We start from the raw sequence: 19,639 nt of genomic DNA, 5'->3' as shown, positions 1-19,639 counted from the left end.
GATTCCTTCTAAACTATAATTTCAGCATTTAAAGTCTTCAAAATATCCTCATAATATTTAGCATAAGATTAAAAACTGGTCCCCACTTAGTTCTCAAACTTTACCCCAGTCCCCACATGCCACCACACTGAGACTCCTGCAGTTCCCTAAATTTCTCATGATTCCATGTCTCTGACCATGCTATGCCCTTGATCTGGAATGCTTATCTTTATTGTTCCGTCTGAATAAATCTTCCTTTCCCTCTAAGATTCAGCTCAAGCATCCCTTTAAAATAACTGCCTCAGTTAAAACTTTTTAATAGATATTATCTCTCACCTGAACTATTATCTTAGCTTCCCAATTAGTGTCCTTATCTCTAATTTGTCATTTCATCAACATTAGCCTAAATCAGAGGTCCCATTACATCACTATGATGCTGAAAAATACAACTCTCCTTTAACTTCAATGTAAGATCAAATCCTAGGCATGGAACTCAAGACTCTTCATTGTTAGGTCCAAGACTATCTCAGTAAGGTACAAGAAATGATGGAAATGAGGGGAAAAACATTTTGTAAACCTACCATTTTCTTTTAAGGGTACTTGGGATGAAGAGTTTCCAGAACTATGCATAGTCACTCCTGTGGCATAAATTAAATTATTAGACATTTCATAAGATGGTCAGATGCCAGATATCGAAGTGATTTCTTCCGATAAGTTCATAAAAATCAATAAAACAATAAGGCAGCAACATTTTGTATTTACACTGAGAAAACATCCTCCAATGGGCATTTTCACTATTTTAAATAGTAGCTAAGCATAATAACTTATTTTGCAGCATAAATTTAAACACAAATATATTGTTTCTGACAATATTTTGATATATCAGATATGAACTGATGAAACTGGAATGAGTTTTTCATTTATTCAAATGTTAAAAGAAAATTCATTATTCAGTAAGAATGAATAAATACAAAATGCAGAAAAATTTCCTTTAAGAGTGTTTTATGTTTTCTATAGAATATTTACTATTTTCCTTCTGATATGTAATGAATTTTCATGTAGACCAAAGCCTTCTTAATGAAAATAGTTTAGAATGTATGAGGCCCCGTTATAGGTGAACACTTTGAAAAGTATTTCCTAAAAGATCAAATCAATCTCTTAGCCTATTTTCAACACAGAGTTACCTATAGAATGAAATCTTGCCTTTTATCTAAGTTTTTTTAACTGACTGAAATTAAATTGATGATAGTGTAATCTCTGAAAGTTGCAAAAGCCTACATTAATAAAGTAATGTTGCTTCCATAAATATTTATGTATTATAATGCAGAGTTCTCTTTTGTCTTCATTTACTCCACATACCCCGAATCCAATTATAGAATAAAAAAAGCTTTTAAACTTTGGGTAATTAGAGATAAATTAACAAACCTTGAGCCTAAGAAGAGAGTTTAGTAGTATTTCGTAAGACAACAGAAGGGAAACAATCCTAATTTCCCTTTTGTTTCCCATGCTGTTTCATATTTTGAGTAGTAGTTCAGATCTCTGTGCTTAAACATCCACTCTTTTGAAAGACTGACTCCAGTGCATTTCCCTTTTAAGTTGCACAAGGCAACAGGAAACCTGAACTATTTATCTTAAAAGGTAGCATGTGTATGTGCATATATATAGATATATATGCACACATGCATGCACACACACACACACACATACACACAACTTCACTTAAATAGTATTTCCTGCTATCTGGGAGAATTTGAAGAAACTGAAATCAACTTAAGAACTTCTACCTATCAACCACAGCACATTTCATAAAATTATCTAAGGTTTTAGAGACAATTTTGTTCCTACTAAGTTGAAAGCATCCTAAGTAAATGTTTCTCCAAAACTATAGCATTACCAGTGTTCATTCACATCGGCTTGAAAAGAAAAGCCAAAAAAGGTAATCCAAGGTAATGGCACTGTGACCAAGAGAAGCTAACAGACTGGGCGTGGTGGCTCAAGCCTGTAATCTCAGCACTTTGGGAGGCCAAGGTGGGCAGATCCCTTGAGTCCAGGAGTTCAAGACCAACCTGGGCAACATGGTGAAACTCTGTCTCTATAAAAAATTATAAAAAGCCAAATGTGGCACTGCGTGCCAGTAGTCACAGCTATTCAGGAGGCTGAGGTGGGAGGATCACTTGGGCCCAGGAGTTCGCGGCTGCAGTGAGCCATGATCACTGCACTCCAGCCTGGGTGACAGAGTATGACCCTGTCTGAGGGGGAAAAAAACAGAAGCTAATAGTCTGTACCATGAAGCAATCATTTGTTAAATCAAGTGCTAATTTGATTTGGTGCATTTTAAGTAGCCTAAAATTTATATTCAGTTTTGGCAATTAGGACATGGAACCCAAAATAATTTGATAATTAAGATGATCTTGTTCATTTCCCTCTGAGCATGAGGTATGGGACAAAGAAGGTAAGCTTGTTTTTGCTGACCTAGAACATATGCTTGCCCAGGGTCTTCAATGGATGAGGAGTCTGATTCATGTTTCCTCCTTTCAGGGCTTCTATTTAAACTCGCAACAGACTTTGAACTGAAGAGGGAAAAGGAAGGTAGGAGGGAAGTGTCAATGTAAAAAAATACGGTGAAAATAATAAAACGTCAAAACAAAAAGAAACGTATGAAATGTAGAATTTTCAAATATGTAATTGGGTTAGTTAATATGTTCTTACTTATTAAGTTTTGTCACTCCTGCCAAAGATTCTGCATCAGATCTTGACATCTGGTGAGAAGGTTTTCCCACCAACTCTGCAACCGTTTGTGGTGGGGGTTCCATGTTAACAATGACATTTTTCCGATGTGGATAGAGAGAGGCCTGACTGAGATCATGGTATGATTTACTCATCTCTCTAGGCTTTTCCTCCCATGAAGCTTTATCATTCTTCTCTTTTGAACTGTTTTGCAATGGCTGGTAAAGTGACAGCTCTGAGCAGGATAGCCTCTTCAGAATCTCAGCTTGAACTGATAAAGGTCGAACAGCAAGTTTGTTGAGGGTGCTGCTGGCCAGACTGCCAGTGCTGATTGCTCGTCCCATATTAAATCCTCTAACAGACTCTGCTTGGAGATTCAGGCTCCTAAACGAAGCTCTCTCTACAAGGAAATAGGATTGCTTTACATGATGGAAATGCCATAGTACTTTTATGAGAATAATTATGTTAATAAATAAGCAGCATGCAGTTTTTAATCATTTTGATTGCCAGCGTAAGTAGGTAGCTTTCAAAGTGTGGCAATCAGGGTTTTAAAAAGGAGGGTTGAAGATCTGGTTTTCATAACATATTTTCATCTCTTTAGCTTTCTCTTAGTTGCAGCCTACTCAACATTTCCTGCTTCATCTAATGATTTTCTTGGACTCAACAATGTTTGGGGCTCAGGCTTGCTGACACCAAATTCCTTATAGGTTTCAGTTAGAAATGAGAATGACATTTAACACAGAAATTTTCAACCCTAGCACTGTCTCAGATAAAATATCAGTACCCAAGGATAGGGAGAGGGAGAGACAAAACCTGGATGGGTCGAGATGGTGAATACACACCTGAAAAAGCTATGCAGAGGAGTTTTGCCCAGACAGTTTTTAAAGCTTAAGGCAGATTGTGGTCACAGTGAATTGCATACTTTAAATGGGTGAATTGTATGGTATTGAATTATATCTCAATAATGCTGTTACAAAAAAAAGCATTTACGGCAAATTATTCCTTTTGTTATTTCACTACTATGCTAAACCCACCTTCTCACTGGGCTGACTTAATGATTTATCTGAGGCAACAGAGGAATGGGAGAATCAAACAGTACTAATCTGTCTGTTTTAGTATCTGTAAATTAACATGATCAGGGAACTGGGCATCTCTTTATGCTTCAATTTCTTTCACTCCCAAATACACATCCAAAGTTCTCTTATAGAGGCTAAATTTACAGATACTTTATAACAAGTGTTTGGCTATTCTATTTTGTAGGAACCAATGTCACAGTGATATTTTAATATTTGAGGCTAGTAACAAAAGCAATGCGGCATATGTAAATGAAGAATAGGAGTCAAGGATTTCAAATGATTTAGTTTTTCATGCAGTTAGTGACCCACATCACGAGGCACTCCCTTTGATCCCCTCTGGAAAGCAGCAATTCTATGTTGTTGCATTCTACATGGAATTAAGTTTGACTGCTACATACAACAACTGGGAAAACTTCCTTTTATAAAGAAAATGTCTCCCTCAAGGGTGCCAGGTGATGATGATGAAGATGAAGAAAAAGGACGAGGAGGAGGAAGAGGAGACAGAGGAGGAGGGAGGGAAGAGAGGAGGAAGAAAGAAAGAAAATATCAAGTGATTACTGACTTAGATTCTTGGTTTGTTTCATTTATCTTCTACTTCCTAGGAAGATTAATAATTGATATTTTCTCTCAGGCATAAAGAGGTAGGAAAACATTAAAAGTTTTTAATATTCATGCATCAGAATGAAGTTTAAAGAAACATGCCTTATTGTCACTAGGAAAATTCAATGATCTCTTTCTGAAGTGGAAGTGGGCACCAAGTTATAACAAGACCTTAAAAAACAAAGACTTTTAAAAATACACCTTTGTTAAAAATTCCCATAATCAGGCCGGGTGCGGTGGCTCACGCCTGTAATCCCAGCACTTTGGGAGGCTGAGGCAGGCGGATCATGAGGTCAGGAGATTGAGATCATCCTGGCTAGCATGGTGAAACCCCATCTCTACTAAAAATACAAAAAATTAGCTGGGTGTGGTGGCAGGTGCCTGTAGTCCCAGTTACTTGGGAGGCTGAGGCAGGAGAATGGCGTGAACCCGGGAGGTAGAGCTTGCAGTGAGCTGAGATCACGCCACAGCACTCCACCCTGAGCGACAGAGCGAGACTACATCTCAAAAAAAAAAAAAAAATTCCCATAATCATCTTTACCTCAAAATATAGTTTTTATTACAGCAAATAATGCTATTCTATTTTCATTTACTTTATGAGTAGCCTGTAATCAAAGAAGCAAAATGAAGTCTTCAGAAGGAAATGCCTTTACACCCAATAGATTTCTCCATCCTTTAAGAAAATGTGGATCAACCTTTGGCAGGAATAAGGATAGCTGGCTCAGTTTAGTCAGTTTTGTGAACATATTAGGGAGTATGCTATTCAAATCCATTTGTAGCCTACTCTTGGATATGGGATGGGATCATAAACCAACCATTTATCTGGTGTTTCCTACTGCCTTTTACCTGGAAAGAACTCCAACATAGATTAAAATGAACCTGTATCCTAATACTAATGTTTCAAATTTGAACACAAAGGCTCACTAGCTCCACACTCAGTCTGCAATCCATACTTCCTAATCTGTTTCTGCTGTTGTTCAGTCCCTGGTACCATTTTGTGCTTCCTTATATCTCCAGCTTAATCATATTCTCTTTTTAGGAGAGGGACTTCATTTATTCTCTTATCCCATAGTACTGTGCACTTATAAATAGTAAATGCTCAATAATTGATTAATCTTAAATCTATGCAAATCAGTTCTTGGGAAACTCATCAAACAAAAAGTACACTGGATTAGGAATTAAGAGACCTCTATATATGACATGAGGGAAAAACACTATCTTCTTTGAACCTATTTTGCCATTAGTAAAATTTTGAACTTAATGACCTGTAAGGTTCTTTCTAGCACCAATATTCTATGACTCTAAAGAAGCAGCATACATTAGTTAGTCCATTAACCTCCCACAGATAGCACCAGTTGTTTTCACTTGTAGTACAAATAAATAGGCAGACAGTTACTTATAAGCCAAGGGGAAAGATATAGCTCACATCTTAAAGTGCTTTCACATATGAGGGCAAGGATACATAGCTGTTGTGATCCTGGGGGTAAACCTGTTATATGTATATATACATTATTCCCAGTCCCACTCCATGGATGAAGAAACTGAGATTCCAAAAAGTCACTTGCTTTCCTAAGGTCATTCATTCATATACTACTACTGCTGCTGCTGCTGCTGGTGCTGCTGCTACTATTACTGCTATTACATAGTATAGCAGCATATAGTATAGTAGTAGTACTATCTCCTAGAGGTAAAACAATGTTGATGATGGTGATGACAATAATGATAATGAATACTTCAGTAAATATTTACTGAATACTTTGTGCCAGGTAGTTTTAAAGGATTCTACATGTATGAATTCATTTCCTTTTCACAACTTTCTGATATGGGTATTATCTTATGGCAATCATTTTATACATTAACTAAGGCAAAGAGTTTAGGTAGCTTGCCCAAAGTTCTAGGGCTTGTAAGTAACAGAGCCTAGTTTGCACTGGCAATTTGGCTCCTGAGCTCATGCTCTTAACTGCTATACCATATTGTTCTTCAGTATAAGAAATGTTGACGATGAGAGACTAACTTCAAACTTTTGTCTTCTGATTCTGTTCACTATACAACAACTATAACAAAGTAACCTTCAATTGTTATGGATTGTACTGAATAGAATATTAGTCAAAGTAAGAATGCTGATGGCTCTAATAGGTCTGATATTTCACTATACTTTGGAAATATATAAGAGCATATAAACTTTCTAGCAGAGCAAAACAGAAAGAGAATAATGATATTATAGCAGTGGTTATTGTATTTTAGCATGTGTAAAAATCATTACTGAGTTGGGAGGACGAGGTGATCAGATCACGAAGGTCAGGAGTTTGAGACCAGCCTGGCCAACATGGTGAAACTCCGTCTCTACTAAAAATACAAAAATTAGCTGGGCATGGTGGCGGGCGCCTGTAATCCCAGCTACTCTGGAGGCTGAGGCAGGAAAATCGCTTGAAACCAGAAGGTGAAGGTTGCAGTGGGCCAAGATTGCACCCAAACAAGATTTTGACAAGAGCCAAACTCTGTCTCAAAAAAAAAAAAAAAAAAAATCATTACTGAGGAAAGCCTGTTAAAGTACAGATTCTAGGGACCAAATTCCCAAAGACTGTAGCTCTCTGAGTTTTATGTAGGTTCCTGGAATCTTCATTTTAAATCAGCATACAACCTCCACCCCCATCATGATTCTGAAAGGTTGAGAAACATCTAGTCATAGGTTGCCATTGCCCCAGTCTGCTCTTATGGGGAAAATATTTTCTGAATGTGAAGCAGTTTGGATAAAGAATTACAGGACCCTGCTGCACAAGGTCATCAGTGCTATTCCATTAAATTTGTAAATCACATACTTCTGACTGTTTCACTTATACCTATAAGAATTTACTATGCAGAATTAGATTCTGTATAATTTTAATCTCTAATTGCAGAAATCACCAAATCAGTTTTATCTCTCTGAAATTTAAATATTTCAGTTCTGATTGAGATATTTTTTCAGAGTCAGATGAGTTTCTTCTGCTGGCTCCTTTTCAAAAGAAAATAAACCATTCTCCTGACCATTTACATTGGGTACTATGATTATTCATCTCAATCTCAGAGCAGTGATGCACCCAAGTAAAACTAATAGGTGGTAAATCTGCCACCCAGAAGACTATACAGTGTGTCTCTTCACTGTCCTGTTCTGGGTGCATACTTCCCCCATCCTCTGCCTTGTTTCCTGTGTTCTTTCCCTCATCTCTAAAGCCCTTCCATTTATCTCCAAACTACTTGCATTATTTTTATCCTTCATATCCAATTCAAGTGCCACCTGTCCAGTACTCTAGCCTCTGATTTCCCTCTTCTAACAGTATAGGTGATAAAGTCTGTACAATATAATCTGTTATTGAAATCCTGAACTTTTTTTTTTTTTTTTTGAGACAGTCTCGCACTGTCACCCAGGTTGGAGTGCAATGGCGCGATCTCAGCTCACTGCAACCTCTGCCTCCCAGGTTCAAGCGATTCTCCTGCCTCAGCCTCCCAAGTAGCTGGGATTACAGGTGCCTGCCACCACCACACCTGGCTAATTTTTTGTATTTTTAGTAGAGACGGGGTTTCACCATGTTTGCCAGGCTGGTCTCAAACTCCTGACCTCGTGATCCACCTGCCTTACAGGTGTGAGCCACTGTGCCTGGCTGAAATCCTGAACTTCTATTGTGTATTGCTGTTTCAAGCATGTTGGTCTTGCCTTTCCAAATATTGGATAAGTTTACCGAGGGTAGAGAACATGGCCCAAATTTTTATAATGTTTACATCAACTAGCCTATCATTGCTAAGCACAAAATGGACACTTCAACAGGTACTCCCTAGGAGTATTCTCTCAGGGTGAACATGAAATTGAAATATTGGCTTCATTTGTGACACCTTTATAGACTTGATTTAGCTATTTAACATGTATATACATTATAAGTTTTCATCCTAATCATGGCAGTTCTTTTAAAACTTGGTGGCAAAAATTATTCATATTCCCAGGAGTCATCTGAAATAGTCTGCTTCTCCTTACCAATATCTTGGGCATCTTGGTTGCTCTGTCTTGCTCTCATCTGTAGCTGGAACTTATGCTGGTAAGAGCAGAGGTGCAGCAGGTACTGGCATACCTTACTGTTGTCTGTCTGGAAGGCATGTTTTATTCCATCTGATGTATTTTGCAATGTGATTTTCTTTTTCTACAATATTAACCAAGGGTATTCATAATTATAATAAGTAGAGATATTATTTATATTTCTTGTTGTTAGGCACTGGGTATTGACTTACATCTAATATAAATATAATCCTATATAGTCACGCATCACTTAACAATAAAGACATGTTCCAAGAAACACATCATTGGGTGATTTTGTCATTGTGCAAACATCCTGAAGTGTACTTACACAAACTTAGATGGGCTAGCTTACTACTACACACCTAGGCTATATGGTGTAGCCTATTGCTTCTAGGTTTCAAACCTGCACAGCATACTACTGTACTAAATACTGTAGGCAATTGTTTGTGTAGTATACATCTAAACACAGAAAAGGTGTGGTAAAGATACAACATTATAATCTTATGGGACCACCATTGCTCGTGGTCAGTTGTTGACTGAAAAATCATTATATGGCACATGACTGTATTATTATAAACAAAAGCAAGAAATAAATTAATATTGTTTGCCACTTTCAGAAATTGTAGCCTAAATCTAGATTGTATATATCAGTCATCAACAAGGGAAACAGATTCCTTTGATAAGATTATTGGTATTTTGAATTTATGGTAATGTTTACAAACACCAAAACTTTTTGAAAAGGAAATAATAAATATGTGTTCTACTCTGTCGGATAAAGAAAATGAAAGTTCAACAATAATTTTTTTATTACTATATAATGATAAGAGCCAGGATTCAGTCAAGTAGAGTCTGGGTGGCATAAAGGCTGAATAGAAGTTGTGGAAAATTAAAGAAAATGTGAGATGGAGAACTACTGGTAACATAACTGCTGGGTTGAGAGATAAAACACATTGATATTTAGAGATGGTGATTTGTGCCAAATATAGGGAAAGTAGGAGAATCATCAAATCAGTTTTATCTCTCTGAAATTTCTTGAAAACTGAATGTCTTTTGTGGAAGAGAGCATACTCCAATTTGTGACCTATATGGTGAGGCTTGCTGGTGACCCATGCCTTAAGAGACCAGTGTTCAACATGTCAGGGATCTAAGACTAATGTCTCTGGAGAACCACTTAAGTCCAGTTACACTGTACTCTAGCTCTTGGCTACTGTGCAGATTATTCTACTTCATGTCCCTTGTCTTTACTTCAGATGTGGAAATAGGGATGGAAAAGCCAAATTTAGTAGGCTTTCAAAAGTTGTAATAACAGGGTATTACCCAGACTTCAATCATGTCATCTTTACAATTTCTAGCCTTGGTTATTTATAAATTTTTCAGTGGACTTTTCTTACTTATATAAATTCAAAGAAATTTTAGAAATAAAAAAACATTGTTAAATTCTAGCTAGATATTGTTGCCAATGAAAGCTCCAGGATTAAACCTGTTTTCTTTGTTAGAAACAGAAATCAGTAAGTATTAGAGAGGAGCTAAAGATACAGTAGCAACAAACTAGTATCTTGATTATCAGTAGTATACCTAGTAACTCTCCAAATACTTGGAGAACATTTTTTTTCCCCTAACAAACATACCACTTAACCACTGTCAAGGAATTTGTAAAGACACTGAATTCCGTAGTTGTAAAACTCTCTCACTGATTCAAGCATAAACATGAAAGCAAGAATCTCCTTAGTTGATCAGTCAAAAGAACTACAGAACCAGTACTTATAATAAAACACCCAAAGGCAGCAAATATCACACACAAAAAATGCCAGAGATAGGTTAGAGGTTCATATTAATTATGAAAATGATAGTATAGATGATTTAATATCTAAGAAAGATGTATAGTTTTGAAACACATACAAAGAATATTTGATTCTCTCCAAGTGTTAATGGATGGACTGGATAAGAAATGTGCTTGAGAGAACTCAGTTGTGAGATATGAGAAGACCAAATGGTAACTTTTCAACTTCCCCAGAGGTTAGTAGAAGAAAAAAGGAGAGTTAAAAAAAATAGAGTTTTGTGTTAGAGAAAGAACTTCAGGAAAAATGAATGCTATTAAATATAGAAATAATTTGCATGGGAATGCAAACTATTGTCTATTCCCACAAATCTTTAAAAATGAACTAATCACAGCTAGTTCTATATATGTGGGTTAGTGTGGTAGCTTGGCAAATTACATAGAGCTGACTGCTGTGTGATTATTTGACTTGTCGCCTTTTCAAAACGGTCCAAAACTGGATTTATACTTAATTAATCTAAGGTTTCCTTCAGACATGGGCTCTGCCAGCATTTCCACTGGGGGAAGGTAAGTTAAACCCAGGTAATTTCTTGGTCCTGACAATCTTGAGAAGATGTGGGTGGTCTGGAGAACATATTATCTGGCAATCTTAGTGATATCTCTTGGTTTCAGAGGAAGCCAATCAACTAACCATTAGGTCTAGGAATGGTCTCAGGGTTGAAGATTATCCAGATCCATCAGGACCTTGGTAACTTTATAAACACTGTTTTGCTGAGACTATACTTTATCCTAAAGATGAACTAAGGTATCAGTAGTTCCTGAATACCACTAGGAAAACAAACACCTGAACATATTAATACTTTTTATTCATCTCTGAAGTCTGCCAATGGAATTTTAATGTTCAGGTGTCCCAACTAGGTCCAAAATCAAAATATGCCTTTATCGCTAACTATCTTCCATAAATATATTATTTTCTAAAAATCATTTTCTAACTTTATAAAGAGCTATACACTAAAAATCTAAAACTGCAGAAAGTCCTGGGACTAGTTCATAAAATCCAGTTAGTCTCTGTACCTCTGAGATTCAAATAACAGTTGCTACGAGGGGGTTTACTATTGGGCCAGACAAGGTTCACTAGCATTAAGATAATTATCTATCTTAAAAACATTAGGAGGATTTTTCCATGTGAGAAGTTACAACCCTAGAATAAATTCTGACTTATTCAGAGAATTCAACTTGGTTGTAATTTAACTAAAGTTAATTGAGCATATAACCAGCCAGGAATGTGTAATAATCTTAAAAGTCACCTGTTGAAAAAACCAGACATAAATAAAATCTCAATAATACTTTCCACAACTACAAACGAAGAGTTAAATAGTATTAAGATGTATTATCCCCCACTGAATGGCAGAGTCTAAGGAAAGTCTGTTAATATGTTACATTGGAAGTTGGTAATATTTGAAAATATAATGAAAAGAGGTTAAATGGACATACAGAAAAAGATATTTTCTTGGTTTCCCTCCATGGAAAGCGAAGGACCAATGTGCGCACTCCATTGTGAACTTCAAACACAAGGACACCTTTAGAACAGACTCCAAGCAATATTCCTGTTTGTGACTTTTTCTCAGGGTGCACTCGGTGAAAATGAACTCCATATTCTGTCAGTCTTTGGCAGACCTGTTGGAATAATACCATACCATAGCAATACACTTTGGTAAACGGTGACATAAAGATATTGAAGCTGTATGATATGATTTGGCTGTGTCCCCCCGCAAATCTCATCTTGAATTCCCACGTTATGGGAGGGACCCACTGGGAGGTAACTGAATCATGGGGGCAGGTCTTTCCTGTGTTGTTATTGTGACAGTGAATAAGTGTCAGGAGATCTGATGGTTTTAAGAAGGAGAGTTTCCCTGTACAAGCTCTCTTCTCTTGTCTGCCTCCATGTGAGACATGCCTTTCACCTTCTGCCATGATTGTGAGGCCTCCTCAGTCACATGGAACTGTAAGTCCATTAAACTGCTCTCTTTTGTAAATTGCTCTGTCTCAGGTATGTCTTTATCAGCAGCGTGAAAATGGACTAATACAGTAGATTGGTACCAGTAGAGTGGGCATGGCTGAAAAGACACCTGAAGATGTGGAAGTGACTTTGGAACTGGGTAACAGGCAGAGGCTGAAACAGTTTGGAGGGCTCAGAAGAAGACAGGAAAATGTGGGAAAGTTTCGAACTTTCTGAAGACTAGTTGAATGGCTTTGACAAAAATGCTGATAGTGATATGAACAATAAGGCCCAGGCTGAGGTGGTCTCAGATGGAGATGAGGAACTTGTTGGGAAATGGAGCAGAGGTGACTCTTGTTATTTTCTTTTCTCTCTCTTTTTTTTTTCCTAGCAAAGAGATTGGCAGCATTTTGCCCTTTCCCTAGAGATTCGTGGAACTTTGAACTTGAGACAGATGATTTAGGGTATCTGGTGGAACAAATTTCTAAGCTGCAAAGCATTCAACATGTGACTTGGGTGCTGTTAAAGGCATTCAGTTTTAAAAGGGAAACAGGGCATAACAGTTTGGAAAATGTGCAGCCTGACAATGTGATAGAAAGAAAATTCCATTTTCTGAGGTGAAATTCAAGCTGGCTGCAGAAATTTACATAAGTAACAAGGAGCCAAATGTTAATCACCAAGACAATGGGGAAAAGGTTTCCAGGGCATGTCAGAGACCTTTGCAGCAGCCCCTCCCATCGCAGGCCTGGAGGTTTAGGAGGAAAAAATGGTTTCGTGGGCCGGGCCCAGGTTCCCTCTGCTGTGTAGAGTCTAGGGACTTGGTGCCCTGTGTTCCAGCCACTCCAGCTGTGACTAAAAGGGGCCAAGGTACAACTCAGGCTGTTGTTTCAGAGGCTGGAATCTCCAAGCCTTGGCAGCTTCCACATGGTGTTGAGCCTATGAGTGCAGAGAAGTTAAGAACCGAGGTTTGGGAACCTTTGCCTAGATTTCAGAGTATGTATGGAAATGTCTGGATCCCAGGGAGAAGTTCGCTGCAGGGGTGGGGTCCTCATGGAGAACCTGTGCTAGGGCAGTAGGGAAGGGAAATGTGGGGTTGGAGCCTGCACACAGAGTCCCAACTGGAGCACCACTTAGTGGAGCTGTGAGAAGAGGGCCACTGTCCTCCAGACCCCAGAATGGTAGATCCAATGACAGCTTGCATCATGCACCTGGAAAAGCCACAGATACTCAACACCAGCCCATGAAAGCAGCCAGGAGGGGGGCTATACCCTACAAAGACACAGGGGCAGAGCTGCCCAAGACCTTGGGAGCCCACCTCTTGCATCAGCGTGACCCGGATGTGAGACATGCAGTCAAAGGAGATCATTTTGCAGCTTTAAGGTTTGCCTGCCCTGCTGGATTTCGGACTTGCATGGGACCTGTAGCCCCTTTGTTTTGGCCAATTTCTCCAATTTGGAATGGCTGTATTTACCCAATACCTGTACCCCCATTGTACCTAGGAAGTAACTAACTTGCTTTTGATTTTGCAGACTCATAGGCAGAAGGGACTTGCCTTATCTCAGATGAGACTTTGGACTTGGACTTTTGAGTTAATGCTGAAATGAATTAAGACTTTGGAGAACTGTTGGGAAGGCATGATTGGTTTTGAAATCTAAGGACATGAGATTTGGGAGGGGCCAGAAGCGGAATATGGTTTGGCTGTGTCCCCACCCAACCCAAATCTCATCTTGAATTTCCACATGTTGTGGGAGGGACCCAGTGGGAGGTAAGTGAATCATGGGGACAGGTCTTTCCCATGCTGTTCTCATGATAGTGAGTAAGTCTCATGAGATCTGATGGTTTTAAGGAGGGGAGTTTCCTTAAAACCATCTGTACAAGCTCTCTTCTCTTGTCTGCCGCCATGTGAGACCTTCCACCATGATTGTGAGGCCTCCCCAGCCACGTGGAACTGTAAGTACGTTAAATCTGTTTCTTTTGTAAATTGCCCAGTCTCTGGTATATGTCTTTAACAGCAGTGTGAAAAAGGACTAACACACTATATCAATGTAGTTTAATGTGGAAAGGTTAATCTTTTCAACAAACGTTACTGGAACAACTGTATATCCACATGCTAAAAAAATGAATTTCAACCCTTACTTCACCCTACATATGAAATTTAACCAAAAATGGATCACAGACCTAAATACAGGCACTAAAAGCATAAAACTTAGAAAGTGTCTGTGACCCTGGTTTGGGCAAAAATTTCTTAGATGGAACACAAAAACCATAAACTAGAAAATGAAAAAAATTGGAAACTTCATTAACATTGAAAACTTGTTCATCAAGAGTTAATGTTGGCTGGTGCAGTGGCTCATGCCTGTAATCCCAGCACTTTGGGAGGCCAAGGCAGGCAGATTACTTCAGGCTAGGAGTTTGAGACCAGCCTGGCCATCATGACAAAATCCTGTCCCTATGAAAAATACAAAAATTAGCCACGTATGGTGGTGCATATCTGTAATCCCAGCTACTCAGGAGGCTGAGGAAGAAGCATCACTTGAACTTGGGAGGTGGAGGCTTCAGTGAGCCAAGATCACACCACTGAATTCCAGCCCGGGCAACAGAGTGAGACTCTTAAAAAAAAAAAGAGTCAATGTTAAGAAAATGTAAGGTAAGCAAGAGACTAGGAGTAAATATATGTAAAACCCATATATCTGATAAAAGACTTATATCCAGAATATTTAAGGAACATGTACTTCTCAACAGTAAGGAAACATATAACCAGTTACGAAAGGGGGTAAAAAGTTTTATTTGACACATCAGTAAAGATGATATATAAATGGCAAATAAACACATGAAAAGATTGGTCAACATAAATAGTAATGAGGGAAGTACAAATTAAAACCATAATAATATACCACTACTCACCTATCTCAAATGTTAAAGTGAAAAAGACTGAAACTACCAAGTGTTGTCGAGGATGTGGAGCAACTGAAATTCACACACTGTTGGTAGGACTGTAAAATTGTACAATGATTTTGGAAAACAGTTTGGAAGTTTCTTACAAAGTTAAACATGTACTTGCCATAGGTCCCAGCAATCCTATTGCTAGATATTTACTCAGGAGAAATAAAAACTGTGTTCACAGAAAAATGTGAACTGGAATGTTTATAACAGTTTTATATCTATCAACTAATGAAAAGAATAAGCAAATTATATATCTGCACAAAGAAAAACTACTCAGAAAAAAAAAGAAAAGAAACTACTGATATATACCACACCATGGATGAATCTTAAAAGTATTATTCTAGGCCAGGCACAGTAGCTCACGCCTGTATCCCAGCACTTTGGGAGGCCGAGGTGGGCGTATCACAAGGTCAAGAGATCGAGACCATCCTGGCTAACATGGTGAAACCATGTCTCTACTACAAATATAAAAAATTAGCCGGGTGTGGTGGCACATGCCTGTAGTCCCAGCTACTTGAGAGGCTGAAGCAGGAGAATGTTTGAACCTGGGAGGCAGAGGTTGCAGTGAGCTGAGATCATGCCACTGCATTCCTACCTGGCAACAGAGTGAGACTCTGTCCCAGAAACAGAAACAAAAAAGAGTATTATTCTAAGTAAAGAAGCCAGACATAAAAGACTGTATACTATATTATTTTTTACATGACATTCTAGAAAAAAAAAAAGCACTATGGTAATAGCAGATCAGTATTGCTAAGGGTTACAGGTAGCGGGAGGGGACTGACTATAAAGAGACAAGAGGGAGCTTTATGTATTCGAAATGTGCTATATTAGCAGTTGGTAAACTTTTTCTGTAAAGGGCCAGATAGTAAATATTTCAGGCTTTGTGGGTCATATGATCTTTATCGTAATGACTGGACTTTGCTGTTATAGTATGAACACAGATATAGATGATATATAAAGAAATGAGTATGGACTAGTTCCAATAAAACTATTTATAAAACAGGTAGGCCACAGTTTGCTAACCCTTGTTCTCAAGACTGTGGAGGTGGTTGCTGAACTGTATACATACTTTTATATTTTATTATGCTATTTTATTTTATTTTGAGATGGGGTCTCTTTCTGTTACTTAGGCTGGGACCCAATGACAAGATCAAAGCTTACTGCAGCCTCAAACTCCCAGGCTCAAGTGATCCTACATCAGCCTCCCAACCAGCTAGGATTACAGGCATGTGTAACTATGCCCAGCTCAACTGCATATATATTTTTAAAACTCACCGACCACTTAAAAATGGTACATTTTATTGTATATAAATTATACTTCAATAAAGCAGATTTACGAAAGATATTTCAAAAACAACATAATATATAGCAAAAGTGTAGCCTTAGAAGGTTGTGTTAACAAGATAAAACTTAAGTTAGAAGAAAGATGCTAAAGTTAAAGGGAAATGAAGTAACAGAATATATTATTAGAAGGAGTAGGGCAACCTAATATTCCTTAGGCATGCTATTTACAGGGAGAAAACTGAAACTTAGAAAAGTTAAATACATTGTTCAAGGTCACTCATAAGAATTCAAATGCAAGACTGCAAATCCTCATGCAAATTCTTTTCACTGTGCCAATCTGCCTTCTACCTTTATTAATAAAATTATAATGTAACATCTTACTTTCTACAAGTATAAAAATGTAATAAATAAGAAAAGTGTAAGTCCATAATTTAATATCTTTAAATTTGGACTCAAACAGAAAAAGCCACCTTGCCTTTCTTTCCATGAACACTAGATTAAAGGTAATGTAAGTCTGTGAATAAAATCCCTTCACAAATTTTCACAGGGCTGGTAAACTTGGTTTCTTTCTATATGTAGCAGCGAATGGAAGGCATACTGTTACATCCTAGGAAGCTAAAACAGAAGAATGTTCTGAAAATTTGTCTTTTCAACAGAACACTATCTTATATTTGCTATTTGCATTGGAAGTTTACATAGTACTATTTTTCTTGATCATAAATGCACTATTTATCTAAGGTCATATAGAAAGCTGGTTATAGGTCTAATACACTGTAGAACTAATAGAACTGTAAACTAGTAAGTCAATTTTTCTGACTCTCTACCCCTATCTACATTAATTGGCATTTAGTGGGAAGACCATTTTTAAAGGATGTAACTGAATTTTAAGCCTTTTGAGAAAAAGCAAAAACAAACAATTCTAGAACCAGTATGAACTTGCCTCTCATATCAAGCCATTCACCAAATTCATTTGTTTCTTCTGTATAATGTATTTTGATTTTGAGTACGGAATAAGATAAAAGCATAGGATTAACAGCCAGATAGACATGGGTTCAAATCATATCTGCCCCATATCTCTGGGAACATTACATTTCCTCTTTGGGAGCCTCATTTCCCTCTTTTACAAAATGAGAATTAAAATACCCTAATTTTAGCCAGCAATGAGATGAGATTATGCACAGTATCAGTTATTGGCACTTGAACTCTTAGATATGTGTCCTCTAACACTTCTTGCTTACTTGAAAAAGATATAAAGCTTATCATTTGTAATCTTGCATGCTTACCTTTAAAAATTCTAATTCTGTCTCTTTTTCAGAAGCTCCCACATAGGTATTATGCAATTTGGGTAACTCTTCTTTGATATAGGATAAATCAAGTTTCTCCATCACTCTGGCAGGCAAATAGTGCTCCATTCTAAAGTAAGACACACCATGAACCTAGAAAAAAGAATGTTTTCATAAGCAATTGTTTGCCTTTTATTGGAGTAAACCCTCTTCCATCTTAAAGTTCTTGCTTTGGCTAAGAGATGAAGTACTTCTATTTCTACCTCTCTCTCTGAGGAATGAGTTTTAGAAGAAATGCATCAGTCTTTCTTTTTTATTCAGTGAGATAAAATGACTGAACTGATTAGCAAGCTTGAGGAGTGTGACATTCAAGGGCCTCATATCACTCTAGTTTAGGATGAACGTTGTGAAGGATGCTGCTCCAGTGGCACAGCTTCTAGCCCCTTGCTTCCTCTTAGATCACTTTTATTTAGAAACATCAGGCTTTAAGTATACTGTGAGTTCTCCATACAGTAAGCTCTGCCAGGCTGCCAGTCCATCATGTGGAAGGCAGGAGATCCTTTTAATTTATATTTGACTAATAACCCCTGTGTCTAGTCTCCATAGGTTAGAACTTGGGAGAAGGAGTAAGTGGTAGATATTCCTAAACTCCAAAACAGGACAACTTTAAACAGGAAAAAAAAATCCTACACTTCATGATTTTATATAATTGATATACATGGAGTGCTTGGTCATTTTGAGGAACCAAAGAAGCCTCAAAAATCTTCAGGTCTAAACATCAAACACCTGAATCAGGTTTAGTCATTAACTATGTCAAAGGTAACAACACCAAACAAAAATGGTCCTGGAAAAAAACACAAATCCTACCTCTGGTTGATAATCTCCATACTCAGCCTGGAGAGCCAAGGATGCCAGCAATAAGGAAGTCTCATCATCACAGTGCATCCTTTCCTCCAAAATATCTTTTCGAAGCTGAAGGTAATACTGATGACACGTCAGAGTATGCCTAAAAAAACAAATACACACAGACATCTTGGACTTTGATTTTGAATACTGGGGTGGTTTTTATTATAGGCATGTAAGGTTAGTTTCCATGAGTTTATTATTAAGCTTATTATTAAGCTTTTAAGGCATAAGGATTAAATAAATCATGTTGAAGGAAATATTACTTTTATGATAAAGCAGACATTATCATTGATTGGAATCAAGTAATTCAGTATCAGTAAGCTAAAGGGTCAAAAGACCAGTGTCCAAAAAGAGCAAAAGAGAAACTCTTGTGTACTCACTGTATTAGACTAACATCATCCATAAAAAATTTAATTCTGAAAAACAAAGTAAAATTAACAGTGGCTTTGGTCTTTTTCTTTGGTTCTTCTTTCCATCCCTCTGGGGCCACTTTGGTTAATTTTAAGTCAGGATCAACAAAGAAATATTCATTATCTAAAACAGAATGAGAAAAATATTCAGATAAGATAAAAAAATACTTTAGTGTTTTCTTCCGATTTCTTCACTTTTTGGTCAGACTTGCATAAAAGAGTATCATATGAGAATATAAATACAAGACTGCTAAAAATGTGGCAGGGAGCTCTGAGACACTCCACTTAGATGGGAGGCAATATGGCCCACTCTTTTAAGAATGGCGGCTCTAAAGACATACAGTCCTAGATTCAACACCTGGCCACAACATTTACTATCCGTATGACACTGAATATATTATTTTACCTCTCTAGACATCAGTTTTCTTGTCTTTAAGATCAGGATAGGGGTAATTCTTGCTTTACAGCATTGTTATAAGGATCAAATGACATAATGAATAAAAACACTTGTTAAAGCACACAGTACATGGTAAACATTTAATAAATATTAGCTAGTATACTTATTATTATTGAGCTACCAGCTGAAACCTAGAAGGAATGACATTTATCA

At 37.4% G+C, this 19,639-nt stretch overlaps 1 protein-coding gene across 2 annotated transcripts in view; it reads right to left on the bottom strand.

Annotated features, from left to right (window-relative positions):
- Nucleotides 1–19,639, bottom strand: part of PTPN13 (protein tyrosine phosphatase non-receptor type 13) — a 219,533-nt gene that overhangs the window by 63,409 nt on the left and 136,485 nt on the right. For both annotated transcript variants that reach the window (XM_012499590.2, XM_003265859.2), the window contains exons 13-20: nt 19,000–19,153; nt 18,581–18,719; nt 17,714–17,866; nt 11,699–11,881; nt 8,389–8,551; nt 2,689–3,106; nt 2,452–2,549; nt 561–617 (exon numbers count right to left, since the gene is read on the bottom strand). In XM_012499590.2, the coding sequence (XP_012355044.2) occupies nt 561–617; nt 2,452–2,549; nt 2,689–3,106; nt 8,389–8,551; nt 11,699–11,881; nt 17,714–17,866; nt 18,581–18,719; nt 19,000–19,153 (1,365 nt within the window). The remainder of the gene's footprint in view (nt 1–560; nt 618–2,451; nt 2,550–2,688; nt 3,107–8,388; nt 8,552–11,698; nt 11,882–17,713; nt 17,867–18,580; nt 18,720–18,999; nt 19,154–19,639) is intronic.

The sequence above is a fragment of the Nomascus leucogenys genome, chromosome 9 (assembly GCF_006542625.1).
Source record: "Nomascus leucogenys isolate Asia chromosome 9, Asia_NLE_v1, whole genome shotgun sequence".
Taxonomy (NCBI): Eukaryota; Metazoa; Chordata; class Mammalia; order Primates; family Hylobatidae; genus Nomascus; species Nomascus leucogenys.
The sequence above is the reverse complement of the archived record's forward strand: the minus strand, read 5'-3'. Positions and strand labels throughout refer to the sequence as shown.